At 38.5% G+C, this 14941-nt stretch overlaps 1 protein-coding gene across 1 annotated transcript in view; it reads right to left on the bottom strand.

Moving 5' to 3' along the window:
* Positions 1–9485: 9485 nt before the first annotated feature.
* CUNH11orf65 (chromosome unknown C11orf65 homolog) overlaps positions 9486–14941 on the bottom strand; it is a 69752-nt gene continuing 64296 nt past the window's right edge. The window contains exons 8-9 of the mRNA XM_028105740.1: positions 12322–12377; positions 9486–9706 (exon numbers count right to left, since the gene is read on the bottom strand). Coding sequence (XP_027961541.1) covers positions 9555–9706; positions 12322–12377 — 208 coding nt within the window. The 3' untranslated portion in view covers positions 9486–9554. The remainder of the gene's footprint in view (positions 9707–12321; positions 12378–14941) is intronic.

Genomic DNA, 14941 nt, shown 5'->3' with positions numbered 1-14941 from the left:
GTTCAACAGGAGGAAAGGTGGCAGAGGAGGAGGACCTGGACTCATTTCATCCCACAGACACACCAAGGTAACAACTATATGTATTGCAACTAATTCTGAAAATGACCCGAGGACTGGCAGAATAGGTTTACACAGCTAATCCTGGACAGAAGGCCACACCGAAAAAGGGAGGAGTGGTGGAGACAAGGTTGGGAACCGCCCTCCAACTCCACACCCCCACCCCAAGCAACTAACCAAAAACAGGAGGGACATCACAAGCAAGGAGAAGTGAGAGGATGAGACCCCACACTGGGCACCCCTGGCATTGGGAACCTGCAATGAAAAAGGTGACTCCCTAGGCTTGAAAACTAGTGGGGCTTAACTCTAGTAAGTTTAAAAATCAGTGGATCTTAACTTCAGAAGCTTTAAATATCAGCAGGCTCCACTGTGGGACAGTCTGAAGGCAATAGGAAACAGTCCTTACCCTTAAAGAGCCAGCATTCTAAATAACTGCCCAAGACACAGCACAGAAGCAGCAGTTTGAAAACTGCCTGGGGCATACATGAAGGAGAACATGTACCAAAGGGGCAGTTTCTGTAAATTTCTCCAGGAACAAAAGTGCTTGCGGGTGTCATTTTTCTCTCCTCCCCCAGCCTAGACAGCCAGAAGCTAGCAGGAGCCAATGCTAACACTCTCTATCTACCTGGCTTACAAAGTATGCCCTGCTTCTGTGCTCCCCCCTACAAATCCACCCCACCCTACCTGTCCACCCAAAGCAGCTTTGGCTCCACCACACCCTGTAGGCAGCCCTGGCCAGGAGCAGCACCACTCCAAAGTGACTCCTGCCCTGGAAAGTAAAGGAGATAACCACACATACCAGTGTGCTCCCAGTTACTGCAGCCAGACTCCTTAGCTGGCTGTTCAGGGAGCAAGCCCTGACCTCCAGTGCACCTACAGCTGTGGCAGACAGGCTAACTGCAGACATCTGGGCTGACTGCTGGCTCCACACAGCAGTGAGCCTGTGGTGGTCACAGACGGGCCTCCCAACAGCACTGGGAGCAAATGTTGCCCAGTGTACCCACAGCAGGCAAAGTGGGTCATTGCAGCAGGCTGGGCTAGAGGCAATTGTGCTTTAGCCATAATGGGAAGGTGCATGCAGCCCACACAGGGGACACCCCTGAAGCACCTAATTCTGGTGACTATAAGGGATTGTACTATAGGGCCCACAAGACCTCTTCTACACAAGGCCACTACTTCCAAGACCAGCGGACTTCCTGACATAGAAACAAAAACAAAGAGTCAGACAAAATGAGGAGAGAGAAGAATATGTCCCAAATGAAAAAACAAGACACAGTCACAGTAAAGCAGCTAAATGAAACAGAGATAAGCAATATACTTGATAAAGAATTCAAAGTACTGGTCATACAGATATTTGCTGACTTGAGAAAAGAGTGAATGAACTCAGAACTTCAACCAAGAGACAGTAAATATAAAAAAGAACCAGTCAGGGCTGAAGAATTCTTTAACTGAAATGAAAGATACACTAGAGGGAATCAATAGTAGATTAGAGGATGCAGCAGAACAGATCAGCAATCTGGAAGACAAGGTAAAGGAAAGAAACCAAGCTGAAGAGCAAAAGAAGAAAGAATAATAAAAAACAAGAATAGGTTAGGGGAATTCTGGATATCATCAGGCATAACATTCACATTATAGGGACCCCAGAAGGAGAAATGAGAGAAGGCGGCAAAAAGTTACTTGAAGAAATAATAGCTGAAAACTTTCCTAATCTGGGGAAGGAAATAGACATCCAGGTCCAGGAGGCACAGAGAGCCCCTAAAACAATGAACCCAAGGAGGTCCACACCAAGACACATGGCAAAAAGTAATGATAAAGACAGAATCTTAAAAGCAGCAAGAAAAAAAGAGAACAGTTTTATACAAGAGAAACCCAAAAAGGCTTACTGCTGACTATTCAGCCGAAACTATGCAGGCCAGAAGAAAGTGACGTGATATATTTGAAGTGCTGGAAGGAAAAAAACCTACAACCAGGAATACCCTATCCAGCAAGGTTATCATTCAGAACTGAAGGAGAGATAAAGAGTTTCCAAAAAAAAAAAAAAAGTAAAATTAAGTTCATCACACTAAACCACCCTTACAAGAAATGTTCATGGGAATTCTATAAGTGAAAAGCAAAGAAAATTATGAAAGGAAAAATGTTCCAGGTAAAAAGCAAATATACAGTAATGATAGATTAATCACTCATAAAGCCAGTAGGGAGGTTGAAACACAAAAATAGTAAAATCATTTATGTCTACAAAAATTAGTTAAGGGATACAGAAAATAAAAACATGTGAACTATGACATCATAGTCATAAAACATGGAGGAAAGAATAAAAATTTAGTGCTTTAACCGTGGGTTCGAATTTAAGTGACCATCAAGTTAATATAGACTGCTATGCAATAAGATGTTATATACAAAGCCAATGGTAACCACAAGTCAAAAAACTATAGTAGATACACAAAAAATAAAGTTATCAAACCATACACCAAAGAACCATCAAACCACAAGGGGAGAGAGCAAAAGAACAAGAAACAGAGAACTATAAGAATAACCATAAAATAATCAACAAAATGGCACTAAGTATATATTTATCAAAAATTTCTTTAAATATAGGGGTGCCTGGGTGGCTCAGTTGTTTAAGCGTCTGCCTTCGGCTCAGGCCATGATCCCAGGGTCCTGGGATCAAGCCTTGCGTTGGGCTCCCTGGTCAGCAGGGAGTCTGCTTCTCCCTCTGCCCCTCCCCCTGCTTGCACTCCCTCTCCCTCTCTCTCTCAAATAAGTAAGTAAAATCTTGAAAAAAATAATTACTTTAAATGTAAATGGGCTAAATGCTCCAATCAAAAGACACAGAGTGACAGAATGGATAAAAAACAAGGTGCCCCCCACCCCTGCCCCAAAATAAGACCTATCTATATGCTGCCTATAAGACATCACTTCAAACCTAAAGACGCATATAGACTGAAAGTAAAGGCATGGAAAAAGATATTCCATGCAAATAGAAGTGGAACAAAAACTGGGGTAGCAATACTTTACACCAGAGAAGATGAATTTTAAAACAAAGACTCTAACAAGAGACAAAGAAGGGCATTACATAATGATGAAGGGATCAATCCAACACGATTATGTAACAACTGTAAATATCTACGTACCCAACATAGAAGCACCTAAATAGATGAAGCAAATAATAATAGACAAAAAGAGAGAAACAGACAGTAATACTAGGGTTACTTAAACACCCCACTAAATCAAGAAATAGATCATCCAGACAGAAAATCAACAAACAGTGGCTTTAAGTAACACATTAGAATGGATGGACCTAACAGATGTGTACAGAACATTCCATCTAAACACAGCATGATACACATTCTTTTCAAATGCACTTGGAACATTCTCTAAGATAGATCACATGTTAGGCCACAAAACAAGTCTCAATAAATTTAAGAATATGAAATCATATCAAGCATCTTTTCTGAGCAAAATAGAAACGAGCAATCAATTACAAGAAAAAAATTGGAAAAAACACGAAGACATGGAGGCTAAACAACATGCTATTAAACAACCAATGGGTTAACAAAGAAATCAGGAGGAAATAAAAAAATATATGGACACAAATTAAAATGAAAACACAATGGTCCAAAACCTTTGAGACAGAGCAAAAACAGTTCTAAGAGGGAAGTTTATAATGATACAAGCATAATTCAAGAAACAAGAAAAATATTAAACAACCTAACCTTACACCTAAAGGAACTAAAAAAAAAAAAAGAAAGAAAGAAAGAAAAGAAAAAAGAACAAACTAAGCCCAAAGCTAGTAGAAGGAAAACAAAAATAATAAGTAAATCTTTAAAAAATAAATAAAAGAATAGAAAGGATCAATGAAACTAAGAGCTGGCTCTGTTAAAAGAAAAACCTCAGTGAGAACTCAAATAAAATGAGAAAGGGAGGAGAAATAATAACTGACACCACAGCAAGAGAATATCATGGAAAATTATATGCCAACAAACTGGACAACCTAGAAGAAATGATTAAATTCTTAGAAACCCACAACCTTTTATTCAAATCAGGAAGAAATAGAAAGTCTGAACAAATCAATTACCAGTAATGAAACTGAATCAGTAATCAACAAACTCCCAACCAACAAGAGTCCCAGATCAAGATGACTTCATAGGTGAATTCTACCAAATATTTAAAGGAGAGTTAGTACCTATTCTTCTCAAACTACTCCAAAAAAAGGAAGAAAGAGGAAAACTTCCAAATTCATTCTAGGAGGCCAGCATTATCCTGATACCAAAACCAGACAAAGACACTACAAAAAAGAGAACTATAGGCCAGTATCTCTGATGAACATGGATGCAAAAATCCTCAACAGAATATTAGCAAACTGAATCCAACAATACGTTAAAAGATTCATTCACCACATTATTATAGGGATACAAGAGTAGCTCAACATTCACCAATCAATCAGTGTGATACATAACTTCAATAAGAAAAGGAAGGACAGACACCACATTATCCTCTCAAAAGATGCAGGTAAAGCATTTGGCAAAATACAACCTCTTTCATGATAAAAACTCTCAATGATGTAGGTATAGTGGGAACATATAAAGTTCATATATGAAAACCCCACAGCTAACGTCATACTTGATGGTGAAAAACTGAGAGCTTTTCTTCTTGGATCAGGAATAAGACAAGAATGTCCACTCTCACCACTTGCATTCAACATGGTACCCGCAAGTCCTCACTGCAGTAACAAGAAAAAGAAATAAAAGGCATCAAGGGGCGCCTGGGTGGCTCAGACGGTTAAAAGCGTCTGCCTTTGGCTCAGATCATGAACCCAGGGTCCTGGGATCGATCCCTGCATCAGGCTTCCTTCTCAGCGGGGAGTCTCCTTCTCCCTCTCCCTCTGCCTCTCCCCCTGCTTGTGCTCTCTCTCTGTCAAAATAAATAAAATCTTAAAAAAAAAAAAAAGCCATCAAAACTGTAAGGAAGAAGTAAAACTGTCACTATTTGCAGATGACATGATACTACATATAGAGAACCTGAAAGACTCCACCAAAAAACTATAAGAACTCATAAATGAATTCAGTAAAGTTACAGGATACAAAATTAACATACATAAATTTGTTGTGTTTCTATGTGCTACTAACGAAGAACCAGAAAGAGAAATTAAGAAGTAAATCTCATTCACAATTACACTGAATATAATAAAATACCTAGGAATAAACTTTTTTTTTTAAGATTTTATTTATTTATTTGACAGAGAGAGACACAGCGAGAGAGGGAACACAAGAAGGGGGAGTGGGAGAGGGAGAAGCAGGCTTCCTGCAGAGCAGGGAGCCCAATGCGGGGCTCGATCATGACCTGAGCGGAAGGCAGATGCTTAACAACTGAGCCACCCAGGCACCCCAAAATACCTAGGAATAAACTTAACCAAGGAGGTGAAAACTGAAAACTTTAAGGCACTGAGGAAAGAAACTAAGAACACCACAAACAAATAGAAAGATATGTCATGCTCACAGACTGTAAGAATTAATATTGTTAAAATGTCCATACTACTCAGAGCAATCTACAGATTTAACGCAATCCCTATCAAAATACCAATAGCATTTTCCACAAAACTAGGATATATAATCAAAATTTGTACGGAACCACAAAAGACCCTGAATAACCAAAGTAATCCTGAGAAAGAACTAAGCTGGATGTATTACAATCCCAGACTCCAAAATATACTACAAAGCTGTAGTAACCAGAACAGTATGGTAATAGCGCAAAAATAAACACATAGATAGACAGCCCAGAAATAAACCCATGGTTATATGGTCAATTAATTTATGACAAAAGAACTAAGAATAAACAACAGGGAAAAGACAGTCTCTTCAATAAATGGTGTCAGAGAAACTGGACATCTACATGCAAAAGAATTAAATGACTGTGTTTCTACACCATACAAAAAATAAACTCAAAATGGATTATAGACCTTTATGTGAGACCTGAAACTAATATTCCTAGAAGAAAACACAGGTAGTAATCTCTTAGACATCAGCATTAGCAATGTATTTATGGATATGTTTTCTCAGGCAAAGGAAACAAAAGCAAGAATAAACTACTGGCACTACAGCAAAATAAAAAGCACACCAAAGGAAACTATCAACAAAACAAAAAGGCAAATCTACTGAATGGAAGAATATAGCAAATGATTTGATAAAGGATTAATATCCAACATATATGAAGAACTTATACAACTCAACACCAAAAAAACCCAAATAATCTGATTTTAAAATGGACACAAGAGCTGAAAGATATATTTCCAAAGCAGACATACAGATGGCTAACAAACATGTAAAAAGATGTTCAACATCACTAATCATCAGGGAAATGTAAATCAAAACCACAGTGAGATACCACCTTATACCCATCAGAATGGCTAGGATCAAAAAGGTAAGAAATAATGTGTTGACAAGGATGTGGAGAAAAGGGAATCCTCATGTGTTCTTAGTGGGAGTTTCAACTGGTACAGACACTGTGGAAAACAATATGGAGGTTCCTCAAAAAATTAAAAATAGAATTATCATATGATCCAGTAATTCCACTACTATTTACTCAAAACAAAAACATTAATTTGAAAAGATATATGCACCTCTATTTTTTTAAAGATTTTATTTATTTATTTGAGGGAGAGTGCATGCAAACAAGAGAGCATAAGCAGGGGGAGCAGCAGAGGCAGAGGGAGAAGCAGACTCAATGTGGGGCTCGATCTCAGGACCCTGAGATAATGACCTGAGCTGAAGGCAGCCACTTAACCGATTGAGCCACCCAGGTGCCTACACCCCTATGTTTATTGCAGCATTATTTATAATAACAAAATGTGATAAACACACACACACCAAAACACATACACTAATATTACCTGGACATAAAAAAGAATGAAATCTTGCCTTCTGTCCCAACATGGATGGACGTTGAGAGTATTATGCCAAGTGAAATAAATCAAAGACAAACACTATATAATTTCACTTGTATGTGGAATCTCAAAACCATAAAACAAACAAAAAAATAAAACAGTTTAAATACAGAGAACAAAGTGGTGGTTGCCAGAGGAGAGGTGAATGGGGGGTTGGTCAAAATAGATGAAGGGGATTTAGGGGCACAAACTTCCAGTTATAAAATAAATAAGTCAAGGATATGAAAACTACAGCATAGGAAATATAGTTAATAATATCATAAAATAATGTTGTATGGTGACTGTAGTTATCATGGTGAGCAATGGGCATAGAATTGTCAAATCAGTATCTTGTGTTCCTGAAACCAATATAACATTGTATGTCAATTATACTTCAATAATATATTTATAATTTTAAAATATATTTATATTTTATATTTTATTTTATATAAATATAAAAAAGAAAAAAACAGGTTCTTATAAAATATAGTTTGCCTTTGCTATTCCCCTCTCAGGTATTTCCCAAGAGAAATGAAAACATATGTACCCACAAAGACTCATACATGAATGTACATAGCAGCTTCATTCATAACGATCCCAAACTGGAAACAACCAAATGTCCATCAACTGGTGAATGGATAAATTGTGGGATAGCCATACAATGGAATATTAATCATTAAAAAAGGAATGAACTACTGATATAAGTGACAAGAAGGATGAATCTCAAAAGCATTATGCTAAATTAAAGAAGCTAAACCAAAAAAGACTACATATCCTTTTTTAAAAAAAATCTTTTTTAGTTTTCAGTTTTAGAGTCATATTCTATCCCTTCATAGTAGTTAACCTTATTTTTGGTATATATATATATATATATATATAAGTTGTTCTCTCTTTAAAATTTTGGGATACAGTTTCTTCTAACAGACCAAAATATACCCTAAATCTCTAGTGTATGGCTTTGTTCTAGTCTCCTGCCTGAGCACATTCTCTCCTTTTTTTTTTTTAAATCCTCTTCTTTCTTTTTTCAACCAACTTCTTATATTATCAATTCCTTTTATAAAATCTTATATAATTTTCATCTTTACAGTCATATTCCATCCCTTCATCATATTTACCCTTATTTTTGTACATATATAAGTTTTTCTTTCTTTAAAATTTTGGGAGGCACTCTCTTCTAACAGACCAAAATATGCCCAAAATCTAGAGTGTGGCACTGATCTATGCACCAGCCTGATCATATTTGATCATATTGTTTTTTTCTTTTTCTTTTTTTTAATCTTTTTCTTTTTTTTAATCTTTTTCTTTTTTCTTTCTTTCCCTTTCTTTTCCCCTGGTTTCAGGTCTCTTCTGATTGGTTTAGTGTATATTTTCCTGGGGTCGTTGTTACCCCATTAACATTTTGTTCTCTCATTCATCTATTCCCCTCTGGATAAAATGACAAGACAGAAAAAAATCACCTCAAAAAAAAAGAACAAGAGGCAGTACCGACCGCCAGGGACCTAATCAATACGGACATTAGTACGATGTTGGAACTAGAGTTCAGATTGATGATTTTAAAGATACTAGCTGGGCTTGAAAAAAGCATGGAAGATATTGGAGAAACCCTTTCTGGAGAAATAATAGAATCATTCCATTTATATGACATTTTAGCAAAGGCAGAACTGTAGTGATTGAAAGGAGATCAGTGGTTTCCAAGGGCTTAGGGGGAGGTGACTGGATTGACTGCAAAGATGCACAATTTGGGGGTGGTGGAAATACTTTGTCTTGAATGTTATATTTACATGAATGTACACATTGTCTAAACTCAAACTGAACGCTCAAAATGGGAAATTATATCTCAGTAAATCTGATTTTTTTCTTAAATATACAGTAGATCCTCTGAACGCTGTTTTTTGTTGTTGTTTTTTTTTAAATACTTGAGGGTACAGCCTCTAGTCAATTGGGATTATAGCCCGATGTCTAAAGATACAGTGTGGTAAGTGGGATGATGAGTAGTAGCAAAGGGTGCTTCTGGGAACATACAGAGTAATTCAGAAATCGGAGACCTGGCAGGTACCTCCACTCCTCTACTCCTCCCCTGTGGAAGCTGAAAGACGGATTTTTGCTTTTCCAGCTTCTTTAGCTAAGAGTGCCCCTGTGACCCAGTTTCATTTCAAGGATGCCTAAGGTGACAAGGGCTGGGGTTTCTGGTAGAGCTTTGGCTTTCCTGATAAAAGGAGAACTTGTCACATTGCCCTTTCCCCTTTTTTAAATGGAAAAAGAGATCTGCCTGACATGAATGCACAAATAAAGTATGCTTCAAGTAAAGAAGAGAATTAATCTGAAGATTTTTTTGCACCTAAATGTATTTATTTAAGTGGGATTATTAGAATACAAGGAGTAATTTCTACATTTTTCATGACCATTGGATTCAGTCTGATGTCCTATTTCTCTTTAGGCTTCCTTACTTAATTGAGCTACATAGATTCTGTGCCAACAATATGCAAGTCGTTCCGGTCAGAATAAACTATCTCCTGACTATAACCAATAGAATCAGGGCTTGAAGAGCTATAGCTCAGAAAAGCAGAGTACTTCATTTTTATATTCCATAAGTGGAATCGGGTGTTAGTCTAGTAGAATTTGTTTTTTTATAAATATTTCCATCTAAATTATCTTCTGGTGTTCCCATTTTCTCCTCTGATATATCTGCATAGTCATATCTGTTTGTCCATGGTTGCTCAAGTGTGTAACCTAGAGAGAAATGACAAATGTTTAGAAGGATGTCAGATATGATGAGGTGTAGGCTCATTCAATATGCCTCTACCTACCAGGCGAGGTCTCTTCCACATTCCTTGTTACCACTCTTAGAGCAGATACCTTTATATCCTACTTAGCGATAAATATCTCAAATTTCCCAGCTCATCTATTTTTCACACCATCGTTGTCTATCTCTACAACAGTCTCTGCAGAGCCTGGGTCTGAGGTTTGATCTACTACTAAGTAGCTGTGTAATTTGGGGCAGGTTACGTAACCTCTCAATGTCCTCATCTGTAAAATGGGGATAATAATGGCACATACTTAGCTCCAAATTTCTATGAGAATTAATTCTGAGGGTGCATATAAAGAACCTAACATTTAGTCAGTTTGGCATTTAGCTGGTGCTCCATAATGAAGTATTAGCCAATAGTTCTTTATGCATAAATGAAGAGAAGCCTTTCTTTCCCTAGAGCTAAAAGTTCCGTATCTTCTCTGGATTTGATTTCCTCGTGCTTCTTGGAGAAAGGGCACACAGTCTCTCTCTTCTCCCAGGCCAACAGCCTCGGGGTGGTCACCTTCCACTGACTGCACTGACAGGGCAAATCATCCCGACTTCAAATAATTTTCACTTGATCTTATGCGCCTTCCAATTGCCATGCTATAACTTTCCTTCTTTTCACAGTAATCTCTTTTAACTCAGTATTTATATTCCCTGCTTCAATTTTTGTACTTGTCATTCCTTTATATTCTTTTATCTGCCACTGAGAACCTACTACGTGCTACAAGTTGGAGATTCCTGTCAGACAAATCCCTGCTGTCCAGTGAAGGCCGTTACCTAAAGCTGTTCTCTAGAAGGCCATCAGCTCCATTAAACCCCTCAAGTGGAGACCACAGAGCATTTCTGAGGAACAGGCCGGAGGCTGGTGATGCAGGGTGTGGGGGAGGGGGAGGTTATTTAATTATAACAAAGTATTGTGGTTAAGTTGGCTCCTTCCTGTTACTACCACCTATTGTTGCTCCACTTTATATGCACCGAGTGGGACACGGTAAGGGTGGAAGGGGAGCCAGAACCAGAAGGCCGTGGCAGAGTTACGACTACTCTAAGCGCAGTGCGAAACTATGAGGAAACCGCAGAGGCACTCATCGTTGGGAGTGTGGTTTCTAAGGCCAGCCAGCCTCCCTTCAAATCCTAGCCGTCACAGGAACCGACTCTGTGACCTGGAGCAAGTGACTTGGTATCTGTTTGCTTATCTGTAAAATGAACCTTGTCTCATTGAGCTGTTCTGCAAATTAAATGAGTTAATTTTATAAAGCACTTTAGGACAGCACTTCCACATAGTAATTGCTAAAGAAGAGTTTGTTAAATAAATGTTTTAAATGTACTGATTTAAATCTGTAAAAGACCACTATCTATTGTGTGGCAGTGCCCTGGATGACTGTCAGTTTGGAGGCTGCAGGAGAAGCCTGCAGCGGGATGATGGACACGTGGACTGTGGGGATGGCCGTGAACCGGGAAGAAGTAGACAGGTTAAGACGAATGACAGTTAACATTTACAGGGCACATATTATGTGCTAGGCACTATTCTAAGCTCTTCACGTGTATTATCTCTTATAACCGCACAACAACTGATGAGCTAGGTACTACTGTTATTCTCATTTTACAGATGAGGAAACTGAGCCAGTAATTTCCCCAGTATCACACAGCCAGTAAGCGGCAGAACCAAAAATCAGAATGAGGCAGTCTGAATCGACATTCCACAATTGTAACCTACTGCCTCTCACTGATGATCACAGGACAGAACCCATACACTCAGATTATACAATACCCATAATTAGGCTTGAGCTATGTTAGAATTACTGATATTTCTAGGACATGAGAATATGCTTCCTCAATAGGCTATCACTTTCAGCTTCTCAGTACTGTGGACCACTGGCAGGACAAGTGGCAGACAACCTAAAAAATATTTCTAACGTTAAAAAAAAAAATTTTTTTTTTTAAGTAGGCTCCATGCCCAGTGTGGGGCTTGAACTCAAGACCCCGAGATCAAGAGTCGCACGCTCTAACAACTGAGCCAGACAGGTGCCCCTATTTCTAACATTTTGAGGCATTTATTTTGCCATGTGAAGTCTGCTCATTAAAAATAATTACCGGGGCGCCTGGGTGGCTCAGTCGGTTAAGCGGCTGCCTTCGGCTCAGGTCATGATCCTGGGGTCCTGGGATCAAGCCCCGCGTCAGGCTCCCTGCTCAGCAGAGAGCCTGCTTCTCCCTCTCTGCCTGCCTCTCTGCTTACTTGTGCTCTCTATCTCTCTGTCAAATAAAATAAAATCTTAAAAAAAAAAAAATTACCAAAACCATGAGAGAAGCAACTTTCCAAAAGGAGGATTCATTTTTTAAACCATTTTATCCAACCTAAATAAAACAGAAAATTTTCTTCTATTCCCAAATAACAAGCTTACATGTAAAGGTAAAAATGACTTAGCAAATTCGTCTATGTCTATATACTGTGCAGGGTGCTGAAATGTTAGGTGCTTAGAAATGTGTACGTGTATGCAATGTGTCATTCTGTTCACAAGAATTCCCCATAAAAGTATTGCTAAAAATCACCTACTTTTGAAGTTATCTGAAGAGTTGCTTGTAGCAATTTCCTTCCAGTTGGCAATATACCTAAGCACATTATATGGGCATTCATTAAATCAATATATTAGTAATGAATTGATCCATTAGTACATGTTAGACTACTTCTAAAATTCCACTTTCCCTATGAAATCTTGGACTGATGGTGCCAAATGCACAGGTCCAAATGTTTAATCCTCATGACTTGTCCATCTCCAGCTAGCTCCCATGTACTTAAGGCAAGCCCTAGAACAAGGAGTTGAAGGAGAAATAAAAACGGTACATCTACCATCTACCATAATCGTGCCCTCTGATTTCCCTCCAGCACACCTCTTCTCATTCTATGCTCTTCCACTCCTGCAACTTCATGTCCTCAGTTGAGTGCATACTAAGATCTCAGTTAACTTCTAAATTAAAAGTACCAACAGAAAATTCTCTGGAAGGGAAAAAGTCAGGGGAAAACAACAACAAAAAACTTTCTCCGAAAACAACAACAAAAAACTTTCTCCTTGGTTCTGGGTTGTCAGACTTAGGGTCTCTGTCATGTCAATGGAAATTTAAAGTGTGTGCTTTATGATCTTATTAGAGTAACGGTGCTATCTTTGCCATGTCCGGTAAATATAAGAAATTACATTAAAGTCAAGCACAATTTTCGGGCTGCCACCTCTATTCCCTAAACAGAGACTGAGTTAGGGAGACAAAGGCAGCCCAAGAAGAGGTAGAATAGGGAAGGGGAAGGCATGATAAGCTACAAAGATGATTAGAGCTTTAAGGAGGCAGGTTTCCTGTGACTTATCCTATTTCATCCCTTTTCCCAAGCCTCCTTGAAATCAGGTAAGGAGTTGGTTGCACCCAAAAAAAATCAAGTAAGGAGGTGGTCCCAAAAGGTGCTGACAAGGGACCTGGCAGAGAAAAAAATGAGAATTCTGAATCATGTAATTCAGAAAAATGCTATGATTTTTCAAGTATTTATTCCTTTTGAATTGTTTTTACCTTTGTTGACTGTGTGTTTCTGGTTTGTTTGGGTTTTTTGTTATTGTTGTTATAGGAAGGTATATATGATCCAACAGTATTTAATTATAACAAAGTATTGTGGTTAAGTTGGCTCCTTCCTGTTACTGCCACCTATTGTTGCTCCAAGAACTTTATTCTACAGCCTTAAATAGGATGCTGGGGGTCACGGCCACATGAAAAAGATGCAGAAAAACAGCAGGCAGCGTAAACCCCCTCCAGGATCTCTTAGTAGACAATTCAGTCTGGCTTCACCTTAAATTTAGGCAAATTCTGCCTTCAGTGGTCACTGTCCTCGGAGGAACATTATGAAGTGTTGGATGTCAATTATTCTGCTTCCTTGGATTTATATACTGAAAGGTTTTCATTCCATTTTCAAGAAACCAAGATAAAGGACCTCCAATCAATTGTATGCTACGACCTGACAGCTTGGGGCATAAATATACACCATATTTAAGGCTGATCACTAACCCTGCTCTACCTGAGATTAGGACATGAATTTATTTAGTTGCATAAATTTTTTCTCATAATGTACATATGAGCTGTGAGCAATAAGAAATCTAAGTTTTACAAATAGAAGCAACAATCTAATGAGAGTATTGCCATGCTGATCTCTTTCTAAGATATTTTTAGAATTTTTTACAGAATAAAGTGTATGTGGAATCTATAGTGAATCCCTCAAAAGTATAAATTTAACATCTTAACGGCCCAGGAAAAGTCCCTGGCCAGAGAAGCTATATAACTACATGTCTTAGATATCAAAGGAGCAGCTTCAGACATAGAAACTACCCGTAACACACATAGGCAAAGAGCTCTCACCAACAGGATTCATAGAATATCAGAAGACTAAAATAATCCAGCAGCTGACCACTCAACAGGTTATGTCAAAATTCACTTGCAGTTTGAAAAATATGAAGACTCTGGAAGAGGAACATCCACCTTGATAGAGAATATGACCCTGAAACCCAGCAGGATAAATGCCAGCAGCAGTCACAGTACCATCATGTGGGTGACTCAGTCATGGCAATGCAAGCACTGTTTTACATTCTAAGTGCCTGTAGCAGCATATCCCTGGATACCGCAGAAGGGCAACAGTCCTCATCAGTATCCCTGAGTCCTAGAGTTAAGTTGGCTCTATCTATTCTTCAAAGTAATAACAATATCGTTCTCAGCTGATACTGTTGCAATCAGAAGATGCCCATTATTGTTTCCAGTGGAGCGTCCATCTGTCACACAAGGGGCTAGCACACAAGCTTTTTGGGAAGAAACTGGTTTGTATCACTGAACATCAATGTTCACACATTTATGTCATTCTAATGGTCTGACTACTGAAAAGTGTCCACAGATTTCCACTACCAATTTTCCTGAAGGGAAAAATGTCAGACGCTGAAATTCTTAACAAACAAGGTGTCATCAAGACAGCTGCAAATATCTAGATGACTACGAAGATCTAACAGAGAGTAGACTGTGGAGTCCATAAATACAATGTGAAAATAGTGCTTATACCCAACACCTGCCATTAGTAGGGGAAGATGTTTGCAAATTTGGTATGAGTTGAGATAATCAGTAGCTTGAGTTCAGTAATGTTACTGAAATATTCCCAA

The sequence above is a fragment of the Eumetopias jubatus genome, unplaced genomic scaffold (genome assembly GCF_037043125.1).
Source record: "Eumetopias jubatus isolate StellerSeaLion01/CBP00866 unplaced genomic scaffold, mEumJub1_p1.0 scaffold_13, whole genome shotgun sequence".
NCBI classification, from domain to species: domain Eukaryota; kingdom Metazoa; phylum Chordata; class Mammalia; order Carnivora; family Otariidae; genus Eumetopias; species Eumetopias jubatus.
This window is presented reverse-complemented; position numbering and strand designations above follow the sequence as displayed.